Consider the following 24,997-nt stretch of genomic DNA (forward strand, 5'->3'; position numbering starts at 1 on the left):
TTGTGTTGATGCCAGTGGCACAGGGGAACATTTCACTGGTAGAGGAAAGAATGGATTAAATTAAATACCAGCAAATTCTGGAAGCAAACATCACAACATCTGTAAAAAAGCTGAAGATGAAAAGAGGATTGCTTCTACAACAGGATAATGATCCTAAACACACCTCAAAATCCACAATGGACTACCTCAAGAGGCGCAAGCTGAAGGTTTTGCCATGGCCCTCACAGTCCCCTGACCTAAACATCATAGAAAATCTGTGGATAGACCTCAGAAGAGCAGTGCATGCAAGACGGCCCAAGAATCTCACAGAACTAGAAGCCTTTTGCAAGGAAGAATGGGTGAAAATCCCAAAACAAAAATTGAAAGACACTTAGCTGGCTACAAAAAGCTTTTACAAGCTGTGTTACTTGCCAGGGGGTGTTACTAAGTACTGAAAATGCAGGGTGCTCAAACTTTTGCTTCGGGCCCTTTTCCTTTTTTGTTATTTTGAAACTGTAAAAGATGAATATAAAAAAGTTAAATTGCTTAAAATATTAAAGAAATGTGTCATCTTTACCTTTAAACCTTTTGGAAATCAGGCCATCTTTTGCTCGCTTAGCTATTCACAGCAACAGAAATGTTGTAGTAGCAGAACATTCAGGTTTAATGTCATATTCAGATTCATAACAGTTGTCAGCTGAGGGAACTATTTTGCTACTGTTGTGTTTGAAATCTGTGAGAAGATGCTCTCAGTCTTAACGCTATTTTTGGAGGGAGTTTTGGAATGAGGGGGCGTGTCTAATTTAACGCTCAATCTCCTGAAAGTTCCAGAACAGCTAAAATAGCTTACAGCACTTTTAAGATACACCTTGAGATACATTTTAGGGTGAAATTATTATTATTATTATCATTATTATTATTATTTTTGTCGTCATTATTATTATTATTATTATTATTATATTTAGAATTTATTTATAAATGTATTTTCTTTCAGTAAATAAATTTTATAATAATTTTTAGAAACTCTCCATGATGAAAGACATTTCGTTTTATTCGGCAATATTGTGCTTGGCCGCCAGATGGTGGAATTGGACGTCCTTGTCTAAATTCAGTAATCTCAGGAATGGTCAAGTTAAGACATTAATGTAAAACCGTTCAGTGTAATAAAAAAGGCATGTAAGCAGCTCTAACCCTAAAGCAAAGAATTTGCTTTCGAGTGAATATTCAAGCCAACATTTCAAATTTAGAGTCATAATGGTTCTTCTGGTATATTTTAGGCACATTAATCACTCATATATACAGTCTTGCTAAGTTAACACAAGGTTCTACAACAGGTTTAAGAATAGAAAGGTAGACAATCTAATTCCTTTAAATTTAAAGTAGTCAAGGAACTCGTGTAGAGCTTTCAAGTATAAACATCTGCTGGTCCAGAAAAGCTCCCCTCAGTGCAGAGGACTGAAACTTCTGTGAATTTCCTACTTTATTCTGCACACTGAAGCTTTTTTGGCAGTATCATGGTCACGTGCGTGTGTTTACTAAACTATCAAATGAGGGAAATGCAATAGACTTCTATTGATTTTATATAAAGCTAATTATAATTACTATAAACTCACACCCTTATGCTACCCATTAAAGAAAATGCATGCATTTTTCTTTTTAGAGTTCAAAAACATATTTGATTTATGTATGAATTGTTTTTCCATTTCAGGACATCCTCCAAAGTCCTCAAAGTGAGGTTTGGTAATATTTAGCCCACCCCAGCAGACAATTTTGTCCCTAAACAATAGCTAAAGCTAAGTATGCACACACACACACACACACACACACACACACACACACACACATATACAAACACATACAAGAAAACATACAAACATAGCATTCAGAAGAATTGCACAAAGGCTACAAACGTTAGTCCTGTTAGAACAAATATACATTATATGTGTGTGTGTGTGTGCGTGTGTGTGTGTGTGTGTGTGGGCAGGTTTCAGTGGATTAAGAGGACTTTTTTTTTTTAGGTTAGAAACTGGTAATTACAAGGGTATTATGCTAAAAATGTGGTTTATGAGGACATTTCTAGTGTCCCCATAATTCAAATCGCTTAAAAAACATACTGAACTATGTTTTATTGAAAATGTAAAAATGCAGAATGTTTTTTGTGAGGGTTAGGTTTAGGGGTAGGGTTAGGGGATAGAATCTACAGTTCATACAATATAAAAATCATTATGTCTATGGAGAGTCCTCATAATGATAGCTGCACCAACGCGCGTGTGTGTGTGTGTGTGTGTGTGTGTGTGTGTGTTTGGCGGGGGTCTTCGTGACAAGCACCATATTTGAAAGAAAGAGATTGTTTTCAAACATGTTGTAGTTGCATTGTTAAGTGCACATAAATCTTCTAACATGTTCTGCCGGTTTGCCAATTATACAGCTGCACATCCCTGGGCTATACTGTCACTGTAAATGTCACTGCAGACAAGCACAAAATACTTACTACCTGTACACTTTATCTTTTTATCTTTCAGCCACGATAACCACAGGTGCTTATCTATCAGATGCTTTTGTTGTGTGTATAAGGAAGTGGCTTGTAAAATGCAATGTCTGTTTTTAAAGTTAATCATATTACATTTTACTGCATTATTAATACTGTTTCCCCGTTTCATAGTACATGCTTAAAAATGATATAAGTAGGTGGGAATGACTTAACATCTGAAGCATCCAACTTTTATATCTGCTGACTGCAGGCACAGACCTCTAAAATGAACAGTTTGTTTAGTTGGAGGACCTCATCTATACCTCAGTCCCTACTGAGAACTAGAATATTCTTTGCAGTCACACAGAAGACTTTTCTAGTGTGTGTATTAGTGCCCGACCGATATATCGGTCGGCCGATATTATCCTTTCACCGATATATCTGAATCAGCGTATATGTTTACCGATATGCTCCGATATGAAAACTTTTTTTCAGAACATATATGCTTTATAATTGGTGTCATAGCATAATTTGTCCAGCAGAGCGCACTCCGACTCCATTGCTTACAGAGCTGTCTCTGAGCTGACCGTGGCTCTGCAGACAGGGCGGGGTAAGTTGATAACTAGTTTGTGAAATACATACTGGAAAGTAAATAAACAATGACCCCATCATTTTCCCTTTTCAATATTACTAATATAACGTTAACCCTGTCCCTGACAACCATGTCACTCATGTTTATCTTATAGTTTGTCAGTGCAGTCAGTAATGTAGCAGATTGAGAGGTAAATATCAGAGCATCTTTTTGCAGCTCAGCAGACAACAGTGCAGTGGTGGATTGTGTCTGTTGAGTGTTGATTTCACGCTATGTTATTACCTAGTTGGTGAGACACAATGCTGGAAAGTAAAATAAACAATGTCCGTCTTTTACTCTCCGTGACAACAAGCTTATAGCTAACTAGCTAATCACGTAGCTACTTTCATTGGTTTTAGCTGAGAGGAAGCTAATGTGTAAACATGTATTCACCAAACTGTTTTGTTCAGGATTCACAGTTTGGTACCCCCTTCAGCCAAACAATTCCAGTCGTTGCATTTACAAAATGTAATATTTAAAAGTCTGGTTTTCCACTATTGATAGTTTCCCCTGAACTTGTCACGTGCACCCTTAGATTTTGAGCCAAGTGGATTTTGAATGGATTATTTAAATTTCCAAAAACGTATCTGTAACTTCGATAATTAGATTAAATGATCATTGCACATACAAAAGAATGTCTGTGGCAGAAATATAACATTTCTAAATCAAAATTCTGTCAGATCAGAAAATTATTTTCGAGTCATATGTTCCATTCTGCTATACGAGGTGTCTAGTGGCTGCTTAGGAGATCATGCTCACAGAGAAGGTCGAGCACCAAGGGAAAGCCCTGTGTTATGGTGATAAAACTAATTAAAAGAATTAACTTCACATTGCAGGTTAGGACCTTATCCTGATATTTTACTCTTACATCTTTCCCTGGCTTTACATTTGGGCGTAAGTTCTAAGCCATGAACCAAACCAATCAGCTCTGTGGTGAATCACAACATACAAACTTTGATTTGAAGCAAAAAAGTATTTGAAAATCAGACAAAAAGACAAAGGTACAAGACTGTGTTCTTATCGTCTTTCATGAATTACAATCCCATGAAGCATTGTGAATGATGTTGGAATTTGTAAAAAACGTTGGAAATATATACAACTATTGATTTTATGTTGTTAATTGTAAGTATAAAAACAGAACAGCTTGAGTGCATCATTCACAGTGTGTTGTACACAATGTTCATTTACAGTAAGTGGGTGGTTGCTGCTGGACTTGTTTGGCGGGGTAAACAACATTCATAATGAGAATCCTAGAGATGGATCAAACTTTGTAGCTCAGTATTATTCAATGAGATAACCACCGATTGTTTTGTTTTAGGAGCTTTTTTCAGAAAGCTATCAAAACTCTTTATAATGGATATAGCAGTTTAGTCCAGTTGTCCCATGGTACCTGTCTGTCAGTGATTTGACATGGGCTGTGGAATAAGGCAAGGGTGCCCAATATCACCTTTTCTTTTCTTTTTTATTAGTTACATAAGTGATGACTCATATTATGCAAGCAAAGTTTCATGGAATCTCAGTATTTGACAAAGAAATAAAGCTAAGCCAGTTGACTGATGATACCGCCTTTATGTAAAAAGAAAAGAAGTGGAGGGAGTCATTAGGTGTATAAATTAGTTAGTCCAGAAGTACAATTTCTGACCAAATCGGTATTTTGTCTGGAATAACAAGGATGTCTTGTATCTTCAATCAGACATTGTATGATAATGGACTGCTCACTGTTTGTCAGTTCCTTTATGAACAATGCCTATAATTATCAAATTAAGAATTCCTCAAAAAGTTCAAGATCGAAGTTCAAGAAAGCAAAACCAAAAGAGTATGCCACTGTCTTTCATGTAATTTATTTTTTATATATTTCTGGATATATTCTACATTGAGACCAACAACTCAATAAATGTAGTGGTACGATCTTTGTTGGTGATATTAATGTTATAAGAGACAAATGTAGTAATGGATTCATTTGAAAGGTATTTAAGGAATTATGTACCATGTTCAACAGTATTTTGGTAATCTATTTTTGTAAGTATTAATTAGAAAAAAGTCTGGACAATAACAAATATATTCTTTATAAATAATAAAGTATCCTTTTAAATACTACACAGAATGTAATTTTTATTTGAACATTTTAATTTGGATATTGAAAATTTTTGTGAATTTTGTGGCATTATTAAAGAATCGATAATACAACTCTTCTTCCAGTGTTTATACAGAAATGTCTTTCTAGGACCTTTGGAATTAGGCTATAGGACCTATTTTTGTACAAGACACCATTGATTGTAAAACAAATTTTTTTTTTTTTTCTCATCCAACTTTTTATCTTACTTAGAAAATATCACATTCATGTGAAAAAATGGCTAAAGCTAAGCCCAATTTTGAACACTCTGTGAATGAAGTCAAGACAATGTGACACTGCTTTGGGCAGTAGTAGAAATAAAAAAGCAAAAAAAAAAAACACATGAAGCACTTCTTGGATTTAATTTAGTGTAGCCTTTTTTAATTTTACCCCTGGCATAAATTTTTAATCTATATTTTCTTTTTTTTTTTTTTTTATTATCCACATTTGTTGTTAATTTATATGTTTGTATGCACGTTGTACAGTATATGTGTAATTTATCATCAATTTAAAATAAATAATTAAATAAAAATAAACTTCTTTGGTGGGCTCTGTTGGCTGTGGTTCTCTGATTGGTGGATTTGTCTACGCTGCACCATGGGTTGTGTAGTTGTTCACCATAAATAAAAACAAGTTGTTTAAACAATGAAATTAAACATTACACGGATTGATGGCTTCAACAAACCACTGATGAACAATCTCGGAGTTCACAGCAGGTCTGTCTTTAAAGGTTTATAAGTTATCATTGAAAATCAATTTGACTATAGACCAATACTTTGGCATCATCACCCCCTATGTCACAGACGGAAGTGGTGGCAAAAAGGACGGCGTGAACAGTAAACCAAAGCTGTAGTTAGCTGTTACCTTTAAACTGTCTGATAAAGCAAAATTAAATATCGTGCTTCACTGCTGGCAGTCAAAATCGCAATGGCAAAAACGGCTTCACTTTTATCGGATTTCATCAACAGAGCTGACTAGACTGAGGAGATCACTTCCAACTCACAGCTTTGTAGCGAACAGTTTGTTTCAGGTATGTTATTAGCTCATTATATCATTATAATAATAGTATAGCTATTGTGACCAACTCAGAGAATTTTGTTTCCATCGCCGTAATCGATCGACGTATTACAGCAAGATTTTCCAAGTCAGCAACAACCTTCGTCAGCATCACTGAGATGTTGGACAGTTGACGCTGGATTTCATCTCCCGACGTGCCGTTCAAATCGAGTCCCCGGCTCGCAGTCCCATCAGAGGCCTCAGCTTGAATACGTAAGTGTCTTTTAATGTCTCCAGAGTCTAAGGATTTTGACTTCTTTGCCATGTTTACCTCAAAGAGCAAATATGTAACTGGATGTATCGAATCTCACCGGATTATGACATAAAAATAATTAAAAAACTAGCAAAGTGCGCAGAGCTAGTCGCTCATCCGTCTGCTCCTCGCATGGCGTCACGTGACTCGTGGCTGCATTATCAATTTTTCCTTATTGGGACTATAATCAAAGTTTGCGTAAGTAGACGTGTTGGGGGATTTGGCTATTGAAAATGTAACATTTTAATTTAATTCTGCTCAAATGAACGAAATGAACTAAATGACTTGAATAAAGATTCGTTCATTTTGCTGAACGAGACTCAAAGATTCAAGTCAGTAAAATGATCTGATCTTCCCATCACTACAACTGATTTCAAAAGAGGTGATGTGAGCGGAACAACGCGATACTCTAATTTGCATAATTACGCATAGTACAAACACATCTTGGGTAAAATAGTCAGGTTCTATGATATGAAAAAAAAAATGTATCAATACTTTTCAATATTGAATGTATTAGAAGTATACTTATAATTAAAATTTCCACCGAGCTCATCACGGTGCATTCTGAGATCACCTACTCGGGGAAGGATACATACGATGCTACCTTAACATTTGTCCAAAACGAGTTATCTTATGAGGCAGCATAATTAAGATACCTACTGTACGTTTAGGAACAGCCTTCGCAGCGAGAGCACTATGATGTCTTAAAATGCTGCCTCCGGAGGAAGCTCACAAGGTTTTAGAACAGACCCCAAATGTTCAGTGGATGAACACCCTTCGCAGTCGATTATTTTGAATCATCGGAAAGGGAATTATCTGCTAATCCGCCCGCGTCCAAAACAGACTTGGAATCTATTTTGGAAAAACTTGAATATTTTGAAAATATGAGCCAAAGGAATAATATACGGATTGTTGGAATTCCTGAGCATGAAGAGGGCAGAGATATGGTGAAATTCCTGGACGAGCTCTTCCCGAGTCTGCTCGACATAACAGGCCATAAATTGGAAATCGAGCGAGCTCACAGAGTCCCGGCTCGTGGATCTGCTGAGGGATACAGGCCCCGATCAATTCTGGCCAAATTTCTGAGATCATCCGATAAAGATCTTGTGTTGCGCCAGGCGAGGATCAAAGGAAGTCTTTCTTGGAAGAATCACAATATTTTCTTGTTCCCGGACTTTGCGAATTCGACAAGAGAGAAACGCGATCGGTTCAAGGAATGTAAGAAACTCTTACATCAACGGAAGACTGCTTTTGCACTGATGTTTCCAGCCAAAACTGAGAATAGACACCAAGGACAGCAGCAAAGTATTTTTATGCCCTAAAAAAGGCACTGGCCTTCATACAAACTATGGGTGAGTAAACCATTGGCTGTTTCTTATGTGAGTGAACTGACTCGCTGTTTGGTGTCTCGACTGTCTGAGGAAGCTGGGCGCCATTTTTGTTTCTTTTTGCGTTGGCTCTGCCTAGCGGCTGGAGTTTGTTTTGTGGCATGACCCCAAGAAACTTTTGCATTGACAGAAAATCGCTTTTACACTGAAGTTCCAGGCCAGATTGAGAATGGACACTATGGATGACCGCAAAATATCTACATGCTCACATAAAGGACGTCTTTTATAAAGTTGATGGACTGAGTAAGCCATGGTGTATTTTTTATTTTTTTGCGCGATCTCCGAGTGAATTTTGCTCTTGATCATCCGAGAAACTGGGATGCCTGTTTTTTTTTTTTTTTTTTTTTTTTTGTTGGTTCCGCCTATCGGCTGAAGCTTGTTTTGTTGAAGAACACTCCTTCGGGTCAGCTGTGGATGAATCTGTTTGCTCTTTGTGCTGATGCCTCCTATTGGCTGGAGTTTGTTATGTGGAGTATTTTTGCAGGACATTGGAATGATTACGTCATCTGCTGCACTCATAACAGCCAGCTCACTGAACACTTGAAACACTTGTTTGTCTGCCCGAGGAAACTGAACGGCTTTATATCAGCTGAAGTTTATTTTGTGAAGGAACACACCTTCGAGACAGTTCTGTGAATGAATCTACATGTTCTTTGTGTTTATTTTGCCTGTTGGCTGGGGTATGTTTTACAAAGTATTTTTTGTTAAGTAATTTTGCCTCACAAAATTTGTATAGCAGCACTGGACTTCAGCAATCCGATGGCAAAGTTGTCGCGGGGGCTCTCGTATGCGTACGTGGACCATCTGAGTTTAGAGGGATTGAAATCGCGCTGTCGTGCGCGGGGTTAATGCGCACGTTTTCTTTATTCTATTTGTTTTGTTCGGAGTTTGATTGTTGCATTAATGGGGAATGTGGTCTGTATAATCTTATTTTTGACACACAATTTATTTTTTCATTATATCAATATGTCAAATGTTAATATGAGTGGATTATCACTCTTCACGTGGAATGTGAATGGGTTGGGGCACCCCATAAAAAGACGGAAAGTTATTTCTTTTCTTAAGCATAAGAAATATGATATAGTCTTTCTTCAAGAAATGCATCTTTCCCGCAGGAAGATGAAAAATTTGGGAAGATATGGGGTGGACATGTTTTCTTTAGTGCTGGTTCAAGTAAGAGTAAACATCTACAATTCAAATTTCTCAAACAGATTAAAGATAAAGTAGGAAGAGTCATTATTGTTTTAGCAGACATTCAGGGGCAAAGGTTGATTTTGGCTAATATTTACGCACCTAACGCTGATGATCAGGGCTTTTTTATAGATCTTGAAGGGATGTTGCAAGCCGCTAGCACCCCTCATGATACAATATTGGGAGGAGACTTGAATCTTTTGATGGACTCAGTCCTTGATCATAGTGAAGCAAAGTGTGCAAGCCCCCTAGAGCAACATTGATGCTTGATATCTGGAGACTTTTGAACACATCTGGTAGGGACTATGCATTTTTTTTTATTAGTCCATAAGATTTACTCTAGAATAGAGAATTTTTTTATATATATTTCTAAGTCCCTCATTTCATCTGTTGTTGATTGATCAATTGGAAACATTTTAGTCTCAGATCACACCCTGGTGTGTTTAGAAGTGTTGCCACATTCGGAGAAAAAGAAATCATATAGTTGGTGTTTTAATGTATCCCTTTTGCAAAATCCTGAATTCCAACAAATGCTAAAGACTGAAATCAATGTCTATATGGAGACCAACTGGTCCTCAGTATCCTCTGTGGGCATGGCTTGGGAGGCAATTAAGGCGGTTCTTAGGGGTCAGATCATACAGTATGCCTCATTCACTAAAAAAATCAAAGCACAAGAATTTGTGGAATTGGAAATGAATATTAAAAGTGCCGAGGCAGAGCTGAACCACCGAATGTCATCTAATGGCCTCAGGGAACTGACCCAATTGAAATACAGATATAATTCTATTTTGTCACGGAAGGTGGAGTTTTGGCTATTCAGGGCAAGACAGTCATACTTTGAGTTGGGGGACAAAGGAGGGAAGATTCTGGCTAGATATATAAAACAGAGAGAGTCTTTGTCTACCATTCCCTCAGTGAAATCTACTGGTGGGGAAATATTTACCTCAGCCATTGATATTAATAATGCTTTTAAAGAATTCTATCTTGATCTCTATAGCTCCACATCTTCGTCTACTGAAGAGGATATTAGAAACTCTGTGGAACCATTAGAACTTCTGAAACTGATGACTGAGCAATAAAATTCTCTTGATTCTGAGATAACCTTAGAGTTGCTTGGCGAGGTAATTAAGGCCTTGCCTACAGGCAAGGCTCCAGGGCCAGATGGCTTTCCCACTGAGTTTTTTTAGATTTTACACTACAGAACTGAGTCCACTTTTGCTAGAAGTTTATTCGGAACCATTAAATAATGGAAAGCTTCTGCAAACCATGACACAAGCCAGGATCAGTCTGATTCTTAAAAAGGACAAAGATCTAAGCGAGTGTAAGAATCACCATCCAATTTCCCTGATCCAGCTAGATGTTAAAATATTGTCCAAAATTTTGGCTAACCGATTAAGTAAAGTTATGACATCTCTTATACATATAGATCAGGTGGGATTTATTCGGGGCTGTAACTCTTCTGATAACATTAGGCATTTCATTAATGTTATGTGGGCAGTGGCGAATGATCAGACTCTGGTTGCTGCCATCTCACTTGACACCGAAAATGCGTTTGATATGGTAGGATTGAATTATCTTTTTAAGATTTTGGAAATGTGCAGGTTTGGGAATACTTTTAATGGGTGGATTAAGTTACTTTATAGACACCCGGTAGCAGCGGTTCAAACTAATGGATTAATTTCAGATTATTTTACTCTGGATAGGTACACATGGTAGGGTTGCCCTCTTTCCCCCTTATTGTTCTGTCTTGCCCTGGAACCATTAGCAGCCACGATAAGAAAGGAGGATGATTTTCCAGGGGTGGTGGTGGGTGGTGTGGCACATAAGCTTTTGCTTTACACAAATAATATTTTATTATTTATCTCCGACCCTACTAGACCTATGTCTTGCCTCCACAGAATTATTAATTCCTTTTCTAAGTTCTCAGGATACAGAGTGAATTGGTCTAAATCTGAAGCTTTGTCTCTGACAGCGTACTGCCCGGTAACGGCTTTTAAGCCGGGCACCTTCCAGTGGCCCAAACAGGGCATTAAGTATTTGGGTATTTTATTCCCAGAAAATTTTTGTGATTTAGTTAGAGTTAATATTGACCCTCTAATAAAAAGGTTTTTGAGCAATGTGGGTAGATGGGCTTCATTACATTTATCTATGTGTCATGTTTATGTGTTTTGTTTCTTGTTTTCATGTCTTTTATTTTCAAGTTTAGTTCCTGTTCCTGTCATGTCATGTGATTTCCTGTTCCCTCATGTGATCCTGCCATGTGTTTCCCCTATTCATGTGTCTTGTTTTCATTGTTTTATTATTTTGTTATTAGTCTTGTCTTTTCATTGTTTTAAGTTCATTTAGTCTTGTTTTCTCGTTTATAGTTTAGTCTTGTGATTTGTTGTCTTGTTTACCTGTTACCCATGTCCTTTTATTTAAGCCCTCATGTTTGCCATTGTCTAGTGTCAGGTATTGTGAATGTAACTTTGATGTTTTGTTTAAGTCAAGCCAAGTCTAGTTTTTTGCCAAGTCTAGTTTTAGGTCAAGTCTTTTATTCACGATGGGATTTATGGTTTTCGGATTTCACTCATGTAAATAAACTGCACCTGGGTTCCACACTTCGTCATCGTATCTTCATCTGCCTGTTGCCAGCATCATTGCACTATGACTGGGACGGTTAATTTTATTCAAATGAATTGTATTCCAAAATTCAATTACCTGCTACAATCTATCCTTATAGATGTCCCTCTCTCTTATTTCAAGAAATTTGATAGCATAGCAAAGTCCTACATTTGGAATGGTAAACGTCTCAGATTACATTTCAATAAGTTACATAGGTGATTACGATTGTTACATACGATTGACAAAGGTGGGCAAGGCCTACCCAAGATTTTGTTTTATTATTATGCATTCGTTCTCAGACATTTAGCTCATTGGTCGCTTCCACCTGAGAGCCCCTCCATGGTTTTGTATTGAACAGGAAGTTCTTGCCCCATTTTGCCATTGCAAAGCCTTTCTATTAAACTAACCGGAGAAGTTAAGTTACTCCCCGTTATCTCGCATTTGCACTTGGTATGGACAAAAGTGTCCAGAGTGTTTAATTCGGACATTTATTTAAATGTTGCCTCGAACATATGGCTGAACCCAAAATTATGTATTAATAAGTCCCCTTTCTGCTGGTCAGAGTGGATTGTGAGGGAGGTTAATACACTTGGTGACCTATATGAGAGTGTTGCAATCCTTTGAATATGTGGTTCAACATTTTGTGATTCCCAGGTCTCAATTCTTTAGGTATTTACAGCTGCGCCATCTGCTCTGTACTATTTTTGGGAGTAGTATACACCCCCCTAAAGCTGCAGATACTCTGGGAGTGGTGATTACTGCTTTTGGAAAAGGTCATGAGGCATTAGTGTATTACTCCCTGTTAATTCAGAGTCTGGGGGATGGAGCTTCAACTTCTCTTAAGAGATTATGGGAGAAAGATTTAAACTTGGTATTGGAGGAGCTAGGATTCTAAAAAACATCTAAAAAACATCAAGATGCAAGGGTGCGCCTCATGCAATTTAAGATTTCACATCTATTCTATTGGACCCCCTCTAGATTGTATAGGCTTGTCTATAAGACACACCCACCTGCCAGAGATGCCAAACAGAAGATGGGGACACAACCCATGTTTTTTGGTGGTGTGTTAAGATCCAAGAATTTTGGTTGAGGGTTCAGAGTTTTATGTGTGAATAATTGGACACTCTGTATTTTAGGTTATGGGGCAGTCATTAATATAGGGGATAGATATATAAAAAGTTGGGTCCTAGCCGAAGTTATGATCAGCAGACGGATCATTCTTGGAAGTCAGCAGGAGCACCCTCATTTCAGGAGTGGTGCACAGAGATGTTTCACAAAAAGATTTATCTTAAGATGGTTAATTAATATCTTCAGCTTTAGTGTGTCAATAGGAAATATAAATGTTAGACTCACAAACATTCCTTTTACAAATATTATTGAATAGAAGAACAGGGAGCTCTGCAACAGATGGCATGGCCCCCACAGAACCCCCCATTTAACATCGAGTCAGTCTGGGATTACACTAAGAGACAGAAGCAATTAAGACAGCCTAAATAGATAGAAGGACTGTGGTGAATTCTCCAAGAAGCTTGGAACATCATATCAGCCAACAACCAAGGAAAACTGTGTTCAGGTGTACCTAGGAGGATTGGTGCTGCTTTGAAGGCAAAGGCAGTCACACTAAATATTGATTTAGCTTTCATTTATGTTTACTGGACTTTGCATTACATTAATTGATCAAAGAAAACTATTTATGCCATTGTTTTTGAAGAAATCATCACTATGCAAAATTTTGCCTAAAGTGCCTAAAACTTTTTCATAGTACTGTACATACAAACAAAGTCTTAATTCATGTCTTTCTACTTTTTCATATTATTTTATTATTTAAACATATAATTTTTATATAATCTTTTTTTTTTTTACTAATTTTTTATATTGTTATTTGTCAAATTGTTTAATTTTATGTTGTGTGCTATATTGTCTCACAAGTTAGAGATAAAGAGTTTCAATTTCAAGGTCTTCAATGTCACGGGACGATGTTGTGAAGAAGTAATTGTCCATTGACACATGATATAGTAACACTTTTTGATTTTGTGCTGGTCAGACAAGTCAGAGTGAGCATTGAGAAAGATTATTCAATAAACTCTGCTCATTTTTACCATCACTTTGTCTCCTGCCTTCTGCTGTTTCTTCTGCAAAATTATCAGAGAAAGTCATGATAGACAAATGGGAGTTTTTTTTTTAATTTTTTTTTTTATAGCTATCAGTTCATCACTCAGAATGACTTAGAATAGCCTACAACACCTTTCTTTATATGCTGATTGAGGGAAGTACACCAGGGCGCAGGAAAAATGGTTGAGTATTTTTTTGGTATCAAATATCTACATCTAGTGCCTGTATTGTCCATTTATAGTCTTTAAACAACAGCTTGGCTCCTTACCTAGTTAAAAACTAGCTAATTTCAAGATGTTGACATCATGTCAGGTTGTCACATGGGTCACCCACAGTGTAAAACTCTCACAGCACAAGACGTTTGGTCAGACATTCAGTTAGATGGTCGGTAGGTCTGTCGGACCCTTGAGTTTGGCATGGAGTACCCGCCATAGAGAGTCAGGAACAGCACAACCAGCCCAGAGTTGTGAGAGCTCGCATCTGAGAGGCAGCGTAGGAATGTTATAAAGCACGCCTTCAGAAACCACCGATCGCTGTCGCAAGTTGGAGCAGCTAATTTGCGAATCGGCGGCACCTGGAACAGACAGACACTCACAATGCAAATGAGACGCATCCACCCACCCACACACACATCCACACACAGAAAAAGCACCAAACAAACATGCACAAAATAACATGGGACGTAACAAGCAGCTAAGAAAATTTAGAGCGCATGGCTAGCTTTGCATGCTTGAGTTGAAAGCCAATGACTGAGTAATATTCTACACCATGAATAAAGATTTTGCATTATACTAGTGTAATGACCTTAAAAATTACTTAAAATGCATCATTTTAAAATAAAACAGTTGGGCATGGTTATGATTTTTATACAAACCATGATATATCCAATAGCCAATTAGTGTAATCATGTTACCACTTTTCATCTTGTTTAGAAAGTTTGTTGGAAATGTTTATTCAAATATTGCAATGTTAAGCTGGCTCTACACTAGCTGATTTTTCCAATGACTTTCAAGTGTTAACTTCATTAACATAATCACCGAGCAGGCAGAGGGAGACAGAGTTAGCATTAGCAATTCTCATCGGGAGGTGTTAATCACTTGACCGTCGGGACTCCCTGCTGAGTTAATGGCTTCAAACACTGAAAAAACACATCTGTTGTGTTTGAAAAAATCATTCTGTCACTGAGAAGAACTGACAAGATGACAAGCTGTTCTGAACTTTATTTTTCACACTCAGCTGTATATCATCACAATGCTGATTAAAATCCATAGTGATTCTGTCTAGGGATGTGTGCTACTACTAATTTGACTGTCGTTTAAACTGAAGTTTTGTAACCGACTAGTCGACTAGTAATACAAAGAAAGAAAGAAAGAAGAGAGCATCTTAAAGCAGATTAAAGGGCTTGTGTGAAAGTTTTTACAGCTGAAGTTTGAAATCACGAACATTCAAAAACAGACTATTAGCTCATTTGAACATTCTGTCAATGTAATGTAGTCTAGGGGATTTTGGCACAATGATGACTTCACAGGGCTTTTTTGATGGGAGAATAATAATGGTAGCTAAGCTGTAGGGTTATTGCAAATAAAATGACTAAATGTCTACAATCAGTTCACTTTCAAATGAATTGGTGTCTGTAAATCAAACCATAAAATTGCACACATTTTCCCAAAATAATTAGGTTGTCTTCTCTCATAAATGTATTAGTTAAATATATCATATTTAATATTTTTTTATACAATTGAGCCATAATAAAAAAATACAATGTTCATCAAATTTACTTGACACATGAATAATTTTTTTACAGTATAATATTACGAGAATAAAGTCTTAATGTTTTGAGAACAATCTCATAACCTGCTTTTTATGAAAATAAAGTCAAAATTACGAGAATCACACAAGTAAAAAAGGGTGGTGCTAAACTGTTTCTCCTCACTATAGCTGAATTAACAGTTTTAACAGGTTACTTAACTTAAAATGAGTCGAAGACAGTGGTGTTGGAAAGGGGAGGCTTCGGGGCTTGAACCCCTGATGTATTGTCCCAAGTCTCTGATCTTTTTTTTAAAGATTCACACACGTTTTTCTTCACAAACAAAATATGTTTTAAGACTTTATAAATTACACATAAATTACATATTATTTATAAATTACAGTCATACCTCAAAAGTTAATTTTGAAGCCACCGTGTGTTTTTTTTTACTTATGTTGTAGAACAAAACATCCACATATCGGCAAGTAATATTTACCACAGACCTTATTTTACTCATAAGTTGAAAAACCCCATTATAAAAACACACAGGAAAATCCATAGGGGACCCATGTCAAATTCTCTTCCTGGTTTTTGGACTACAACTTGAACAGCTCTAATAGCCTGAGAATTTGATTATAGTGCCTACTTGTAAGTGATATTCAATCCTACAGTCCATTGATTTAATCCTACGTTAAAAGTGAGGAATAAAAACGAGATTTTATAAAAGCAGAAACTGACGTGAAAATGTCCTTACACATAAACTGAAAAGTGCACATACAATGCAAGTGAATGGTGGCCAGAATTTTGAATGTCCAAAAAGCATATAAAGGCAGCACAAAAATAATCCATACGGCTCCAGTGGTTAAATACATGTCTTCAGAAACGATATTGCAGGTGTAGGTGAGAAACAGACCAATATTTAAGCACTTTTTTTACTATAAATTGCCACTTTCACTTGCACATTCTTCTTTAGTTTTTGGTGATTCGATGCTTCGTGCATATCGGCACCTACTGGTCAGGACTGAGAATTTATAGTAAAAAAGGACTTAAATATTAACCTATTTTTCACACCACACCACATCATATCACTTCTGAATACATGGACGTACCACTGGAGTTGTATGGATAACTTTTATGCTGCCTTTATGTGCTTTCTTGAGCTTCAAAGTTCTGGCAACGATTCACTTGCATTTTATGGACCTACAAAGCCGAGATATTCTTCTAAAAATCTTCATTTGTGTTCAGCAGAAGAATTAAATTCATACACATCTGGGATGTTATGAGGGTGAGTAAATGATGAGAGAATTCAAATTTTTGGGTAAACTATCCCTTTAAGCATATTCCTTATGAATAAATAAATGAATGAATTATGTACCTTTTTATTTTATTTCATTTTAAACTTTACTGATACACTTCATTAATTTCCCCCTTTACAGTGCTAAGGAATTCACAAAAAATGTTTGACCCCAAAACAGTCTTGGAGACAAATTCAAATGTCATGTGGCTTAAAAACAGCAGATTATTATTTTTTCTAGAAGGTGAGTAAGTGAAAGAAAATAAATTGTTGCCATATGGCTACACCGTACCATACAGGGTTAAGTTATGCAAGTATTCCTGTTAAAACTATTATTTCAGGCATAATAAAGGAAACACAGTTTAGCACCACACCCTTTCTTTCTTGTTTGATTTATTTAAAAAATAAAGTAATTTTTTTTTTTTTTTTAAATAACCGATACAGACAACAAGAGTAATTGTGTTTGTTTAAAATTTAATAAATGCAGAATGTTGAAGGTATTGGTGTAGTATACACTATCATTGATCACACATTTTAAAATATTTCAAAATTAATTACTGGGGTGGGTTCTCTGGGGAATAAGCCTCTTATCTTTTCCAACCCTGGCAATGTCCCTGTTCCAAGGTACAGTGTTTTCAACAGAAAACTTAAGTTACTAACTTAAAGCAGCCCAATTCACAGCCACACCAGTAAAAAATAATAAAAAATAAGAAGAATCATTTTAATATTATTTTGACATAAGCCGTTTTTCTAAAAGCTTCTCCTCTAAACATTCAATAAGAATAGGATCCACATTTGGGTCCACTTTATTGGCAAACCAGTGGCCATAGTTTAGGAGCCATCTGAGTTCAGCAGCACCATAAATACACACAGACCGTACATGGCCCCCAGTGCATGGCGGGTAAAGATGCTCTTCAAAACTCAACCACTTCACCAGGCGGGTTTTAGATGTAAGTTCTGTGATGTCAGGGTCAGATCTTGGCACCTCCCCTGGTACTCCAGGCACACGAACCAGAGTTGCCCAAAAGTGTTCATCAGGTGAGTATGTATCCTCAGACCAAGACAAGAAATCCCTGGCAAGAGAACTCCACTTAACAAAAAGCACAAATTCCCGTGACAGTGTAATGTATGCACTACCCACAAACATTTCTAATCTGTGAGGTGGTGGAGGCTTCGCCATGAAAGTACAGATAGGCGACTTGTAGTATTCAGATTTGTTATTTTTTAGTGCAAATTGGAAACTCCAGCGCCACTTCTTTCCTCCAGGCCGCTTGCTCTCCACCATGTTCATGCCTTTAAGTGCCTTTAGGTCCGACACCAGTTCAGCATTTGTCCGCAGTGGAAAGTCCTGACCACACAGGTTGATGATATATTTCCACTTGACCTTAGACTCTAGTAGATCAGACAGGCAATTAAGATCTGCTTTGAGGCGTGTGATACTTGCATACTGCACCCTTTCCAGTTTTGAGGCAATGAAGACGTTAGGGATGCAGCGGGCCAGCCCTTTTATAGCCAAAATAAAGTCATCTGAAGACTTCAGGTCATAATGTATACAATATACATTATGAGGCATATAAATGGCCCTTAGCAACCTCTCCGCAAGAGATGCATCCTTGTGAACAACCAAAGAGTAAGCAAGGGGAAATTCACGCTCCAACTGAGAAACTTGTCTCACATCATAGCCCTTTGATTTCACAAACCAGTCACAATCGGAGGTTGCATTGGCAATTTGCCGGTCAGTTGGCCCCAAATAGCTCTTTTTTTTACGGATGGCTAAAGATTTGCCCAGTTCCACAGGTTCCATCTCATATATTGCTGAGCAATTAATGCCATATTCAGCTGTCATCCGCAGCCTTTCAAACATTCCGGTTGGCCCAAATGTTTTGAGGAGGGGGGCTTGTTCATTCACACTTGAAAACATGGTTGTGAAAGAACATATTAGGATTGTCAGTGTTACAATGAAAAGTATGACCTTTTTCAGTTTGTCTCGAATCCACAATCTTCTCATTCTGAAATGAGAAAAAAAAAAAGGCTTGTACTTAGCACAATTCATGTCACAGTTGTTCTAAAAAATTGATCTATTCTGAGGATGTGCTTCTCACACTGGTCTCATGTGGGCAGCATTTTCAGGCTTGAGAGCATAATCTCAGAAAACAAACACATGAAGTTCCCACCTTGTTTGGTGCACAACAATTAGAAAACAAAAGACTTTAAAAAAAAAAAATTATAAAAAAAAAAATAAAATACAATTTTATTAAAAGTAGAATGAAAATAAGATTTCTGTTGCAAATTTTTTTTAAATTCAATATAACAATCATCAATGTTATTACATTTAACTTAGAGTTGGTGTTTGAGTTGCATCTGCCTGACAAGATGTGCTACCCATGTTTTTAACACATTTATTAAAGTAGCGGACTGACAGTACATCCTGATGAATTTTTTTAAAACACAGAACCCAGTCACTGAGACAACGATTTGACTTAACTAGGTGGGAAATCTGGAACAAATAGTTTGCAGTTTGAAATTCAGAATTTGTTTGGCCATAAATCCGCTATGTGCTGTCGTAGACATGTAATTAATGTAACGTTATTCTTCACGATTTTGATATCAACCACTCCGCAATCTGTCGTTTAAACATTGCGACTCTTTATTTTATAATGCAAATATCACCATAAGTGAAAAACATTAGTGTCAGACAAAATTTGGATTTGTGAAAACTTTCACAAATTGATTTTGCCTCGTTTGATGGTTTCATACAGGCAGCGTGACAAATTAAGGACCCATGCCATAAAAGTAATAAAAGTCTTAGCTAATTCTAAGTTGACTCAGAGTCTTAAACAAGAGTTCACAGACATTAACTATACTGTTAAACAATCAGACTGATCTGTAGTCAAACAATTAATAAATCAGGATGGTCTATTTATTCCTATACTGGTGATCTTAGACTTGGTTTAGACTTAAAAGCGTCTATTTCTAATGTGACTTGGACAATTAAGTTGTTGTTGTACTTGTGCAAACAATATGCACAAGTACTCGAAGAGTTGCAGGAACCTTTCAATATACTGTATGTGTGATATTACAGGTATTGAATGAAAATGGCCTGAAGATTGGTTTCTTCTTGATAAGACTCAAGGGACCTAAACAAGGATTGAAAGACAAAGATAAGGCTCTTAATTCTCATGTCCTGATGGCCTCTTTAAGCCTACATTACTCACCTGGGTGGCCTGTTTTTTTTTTTATTTTTATTCTAAGCCTTTTTTTTCCTATTCCAGTTTTAGAGAAAATCTAGTGTTTTTCTCTGATTGTGAGCAGTGTGTTTCCTAAGGCCTGCATTTGTTTTTTCTGTATTTTCACATTGTGATTTTTGGAGCTACAAAGGTCTGGCCACCATTTGCTTGCATTTTATGGACCCACAGAGCTGAAATACAGTTGTGCTCAAAAGTTTGGATACCCTGGCAGAAATTGTGAAATTTTGGCATTGATTTTGAAAATATGACTGATCATGTGCATCTTTTATTTAAGGATAGTGATCATATGAAGCCATTTATTATCACATAGTTGTTTGGCTCCTTTTTAAATCATAATGGTAACAGAAATCACCCAAATGGCCCTGATCAAAAGTTTACATACCCTTGAATGTTTGGCCTTGTTACAGACACAAGGTGACACACACAGGTTTAAATGGCAATTAAAGGTTATTTTCCCACACCTGTGGCTTTTTAAATTGCAATTAGTGTCTGTGTATAAATAGTCAATGAGTTTGTTAGCTCTCACATGGATGCACTGAGCAGGCTATATACTGAGCCATGGGGAGCACAAAAGAACTGTCAAAAGACCTGCGTAACAAGGTAATGGAACTTTATAAAGATGGAAAAGGATATAAAAATATATCCAAAGCCTTAAATGCCAAAATGATTTCTGTTATCATTATGATTTAAAAAGAAGCCAAACAACTATGTGATAATAAATGGCTTCATATGATCACTCTCCTTAAATAAAAGACAGTTTTTTTCCATGATCAGTCATATTTTCAAAATCAATGCCAAAATTTCACGATTTCTGCCAGGGTATGCAAACTTTTGAAAAAATAAGTTTTAAGATATGATTTAAATTCACTAAAAGACTGAACTTCTAAGTTCTGAGGGTAGAGAGTTCCATAGTTTCAGAGCATAAGAAGAGAATGCCCAGCTGTCACTCATAGAGCGTAAACGAGTCTCAGGTACAGTTAAAAAAACAGATTTAGAGGAGCGGAGATCGCACTTTGGGGTGTACGGGGTTAAAAGCTCAGACAAATATTGGGGAGCCAAACCATGCAAACCCTTGTACGTAAGCACAAGAATTTTAAAAGCAACATGAAACCTGACAGGGAGCCAGTGCAAGGATTCCAAGATAGGAGTGATGTGATCACTTGTCCTGGCCCTAGTCAGGATTCTGGCAGCCAAGTTTTGCACACATTGCAATTTATTTAATGTAGATTTTGAGACTCCGGCAAGGAGAGCATTGCAATAATCAATGCGAGAGAAAACGAAAGTATTGATAAGCTTTTCAACCACAGAGAATGATAACATAGGGTGCAGCCTTGCAATGTTTCTGAGATGATAAAATTATGTTTTAACATATTTTTTGCATGTGGATCAAATGACAAATTTGTGTCAAATATAACACCCAGATTTTTCATTTTTGTCTGAAGCTCCAAAACTGAGCTCTCAATGGACAGAGTTAAGGAGCCAGCCTTCCGAAGCTGGTGAGGAGATCCAATCAGCATAACCTCTGTCTTATTACTGTTAAGACAAAGAAAATTGAACCATCCAAGTTTTTATCTCAGAAATGCAGTTTGAAAAAAAGGCATCTGCCAGATTTTCACCAGGTTTAGAATGAATGTATATCTGTGTGTGTCATCTGCATAGAAATGATAATTAAGACCCAGTGATCTTAAAAGCTGACCGAGAGGAAAAATATCAATACTAAAAAGTAAAGGGCCCAAAATTGAACCCTGTGGGACACAAGAGTGGAATGAACCAATCTCAGACCTGTAACCACCTAGAGAGACAAACTGCCTACGATCAGAGAGATAGGACCTGAACCAGTTTAATGCAGTACCAGAGACACTAAAGAGAGATTCAAGACGGGTGAGTAAAACAGTGTGATCAACAGTGTCGAAAGCAGCACTGAGATCAAGAAGGATGAGAATAGAAAAAGAGCCTGAGTCTGAAGCCATTAACAAGTAATTAGTAACCTTGACTAGAGCCGTTTCTGTACTATGACATTTCCGAAAACCAGACTGAAATGGCTCAAAGAGATCATTGACAATGAGGCGATTGTGTAATTGAGAGGCAACAGCTCGCTCTAAGATTTTTGCAAGGAAGGGAAGATTTGAAATGGGACGGAAGTTGCTCAAATTGTCCAAATCCATATTAGGCTTTTTTGGAACTGGAATTACAGCAGCAATTTTAAATGCTGTAGGCACAACACCAGTACACAAGGAGTCATTTATTATGTCCAAAACAATCGGGGACAGAGGGGCAAAACAGGATTTTAATAGACTAGCGGTTCAGCTATGCTAGTGGTAGCTTTCATACATGATACCTCATTATTTAGAGTAACATTGTTGAGTTGAGAGAGGTGTGCCAGAGAACAAGACAGGCTGTGACCGAAAAAACAGATGTGGAAGCAAGAATATTTTTTCGAATAGTGTCTATCTTAGAGCTAAAAAAAAAGTCTAAAAACATGTTACACAGTGGAGGTGATGCAGGCAAGGTGGTAGAACAATTACATTTGAGCAATCTATTAATTGTATTGAATAGATGTCTCAGATTATTTTGATTATTTAAAATTATTTCAGAAAAATAACAGGTTCTGGCTGATCTGATTATTTCTTTATAATCACGTAAGTTGTCTTTCCAAGCCTGGTAATTTACATTCAGGCCATTTTACGACAAGCAACCTTCATTGAGTGCAGATTGTCATTATACCAGGGAGCAGAACGCAAAGAGGAGATAGTCCGTGACTTCAGTGGAGCAAAATCATCTAAGCCAGATGAGAGAACAGTGTCTAACAGAGAAATCTTGTCTTCAAGAAGATCAGAAGAAGAAAAACAACTTATAGAAGAAACAATAGAGTTTGTAAAAGCTGACAAATCAATAGATTTCCATTTACGATATTTTACAGTGTGAGAAGAATTAATGTTTGATAGTTCCATATTAAAAAAGATGGCTAAATGGTCAGAAAGAACTTCATCAACAGAGGGAAAACTCAGACACAAAAGCTCCATTTGCAATAAAAAGGTCTAAGGTGTGACGAACAAGCGGACTGTCACGTTATTAAACCAATCAGGTCAGAGTAAAACGGTCTAGGAAAACCTCATTTGATTGGTTACTAAAAGCAGATAGACCCGCCTTCCCCCTCGCGCTTGCAAAACTCTTTTCAGTGAGAAATTTGTGCCAAAAGCGTGAGCGCAACAAAGGGAAGACGGAACAGTGAATATCGGATTATTTCTGGAAAATATATATGCCACAAACAAAAGTCATTAAACGTTTGCGGTAATTTATTTTACACATTCAGACTGATTCTTCGCGGTCAATCCGTTTCGCTGTTCATGACACCCTTTCTTTGCTTGCATATCTCTGATTGCAGGTTTGCAGTGTTTTGGCCATGTTTAGGCGCAAAAACAGTGCCAAAAGTGTAAGCGCGAAAGAAAGGTCAGAATTAGTCAGAAGAATACACACCAAATTTACTTTGTGTTATTTTGAAATTACCTTGTCACAACACATGAATTACACTTATGCAAAGTATTAAAGTATTGCTAATATTTTTTTTTCTTACGCTTGCAACTTGATTTACACCTTTACAAAACGTTCTGTGCGCATGCAATTTATTTTTACGCTTGCAATTTGATTTACGCTTTCAAATATTACTGTGCATGCAAATCATTTAGGCACAATTTTACCTTAAAAAGACTATCTAAAACAAGTGGATTTTCATGAACAGACTGCGTGTTAACTAGAAATACCCGTTAAACGTGATGAGCGCTTATTGTAACCTTCCCAACTCGCGGACTTAACAAGGGTTGACAGACAAATCAGGCTGACCAAGATGATTGTGGTTTCACCTTTCAAGCTGTTCAACTTTTGGAGCAATATGCATTATAAAATAAATAAAAGTTTAAGACTCAAATCTACTCACCCTATTGGTGAAGGACACGAGAAGATGGTCAGAGGTGTCGTACGAGATATTTTAAATGACTTTTTTGTCTCTTGGAGTTTCATGAGCACAAAGGCATATGAAGCATGAAGGTAGGTTCTTATGGATTTATGAAGTAGCCTACTCTTGTTTTAAAATCTGCCCTCTCTGCTTCCAGTTACAAGACATCCCCTGTACACTTTAAAATAGTCATGATAGATTTAGACAACTCTACAACTTGTAAATCTACATAGTTCGTGGGCAAAGGCGGAGTCAGGAGAGAACGAAACAAGTTCAAGGTCAGTCTCTTTAATTTGCTTGCTCAACACACACAATCAACGGTAACCGTGGATAACATAAATTTGTAGACAAATGAATGCACTCTCCAATACTAAAACACTCTCTTTGGGCTGTTGTGCACACTGGTCACTCTCTCTCCCACTCTGACGCTCTGGTGTGCCTTAACAGGTCTCCCTCCATCACTATAATGAGAGACATGTGTACAGGTGCATCTCAATAAATTAGAATGTCGTGGAAAAGTTCATTTATTTCAGTAATTCAACTCAAATTGTGAAACTCGTGTATTAAATAAATTCAATGCACACAGACTGAAGTATTTTAAGTCTTTGGTTCTTTTTATTGTGATGATTTTGGCTCACATTTAACAAAAACCCACCAATTCACTATCTCAAAAAATTAGAATATTTTGACATGCCAATCAGCTAATCAACTCAAAACACCTGCAAAGGTTTCCTGAGCCTTCAAAATGGTCTCTCAGTTTGGTTCACTAGGCTACACAATCATGGGGAAGACTGCTGATCTGACAGTTGTCCAGAAGACAATCATTGACACCCTTCACAAGGAGGGTAAGCCACAAACATTCATTGCCAAAGAAGCTGGCTGTTCACAGAGTGCTGTATCCAAGCATGTTAACAGAAAGTTGAGTGGAAGGAAAAAGTGTTGAAGAAAAAGATGCACAA

General features: G+C 37.0%; 1 protein-coding gene across 1 annotated transcript; it reads right to left on the bottom strand.

The window, feature by feature from the left end:
- Positions 1 to 16,699: 16,699 nt before the first annotated feature.
- On the bottom strand, positions 16,700 to 24,203 carry LOC127428689 (beta-1,3-galactosyl-O-glycosyl-glycoprotein beta-1,6-N-acetylglucosaminyltransferase 4-like). Its single transcript, XM_051677220.1, has 2 exons — positions 24,021 to 24,203; positions 16,700 to 18,847 (listed from the first exon to the last, which is right to left on the bottom strand). The coding sequence occupies exons 1-2, from the start codon at positions 24,101 to 24,103 to the stop codon at positions 17,566 to 17,568; spliced, it is 1,365 nt and encodes a 454-aa protein (XP_051533180.1). The 5' UTR covers positions 24,104 to 24,203; the 3' UTR covers positions 16,700 to 17,565.
- Between the last annotated feature and the right edge of the window lie 794 nt (positions 24,204 to 24,997).

This window comes from Myxocyprinus asiaticus, chromosome 38 (genome assembly GCF_019703515.2).
Source record: "Myxocyprinus asiaticus isolate MX2 ecotype Aquarium Trade chromosome 38, UBuf_Myxa_2, whole genome shotgun sequence".
NCBI classification, from domain to species: domain Eukaryota; kingdom Metazoa; phylum Chordata; class Actinopteri; order Cypriniformes; family Catostomidae; genus Myxocyprinus; species Myxocyprinus asiaticus.

Excerpts from the sequence above, each read along its gene's own strand:
- LOC127428689 (XM_051677220.1), bottom strand. The coding sequence starts at position 24,103 with ATGAAACTCCAAGAGACAAAAAAGTCATTTAAAATATCTCGTACGACA. Across the intron at positions 18,848-24,020 it reads TCGTGTCCTTCACCAATAGG|AATGAGAAGATTGTGGATTC; the intron begins GTGAGTAGATTT and ends TTCTCATTTCAG.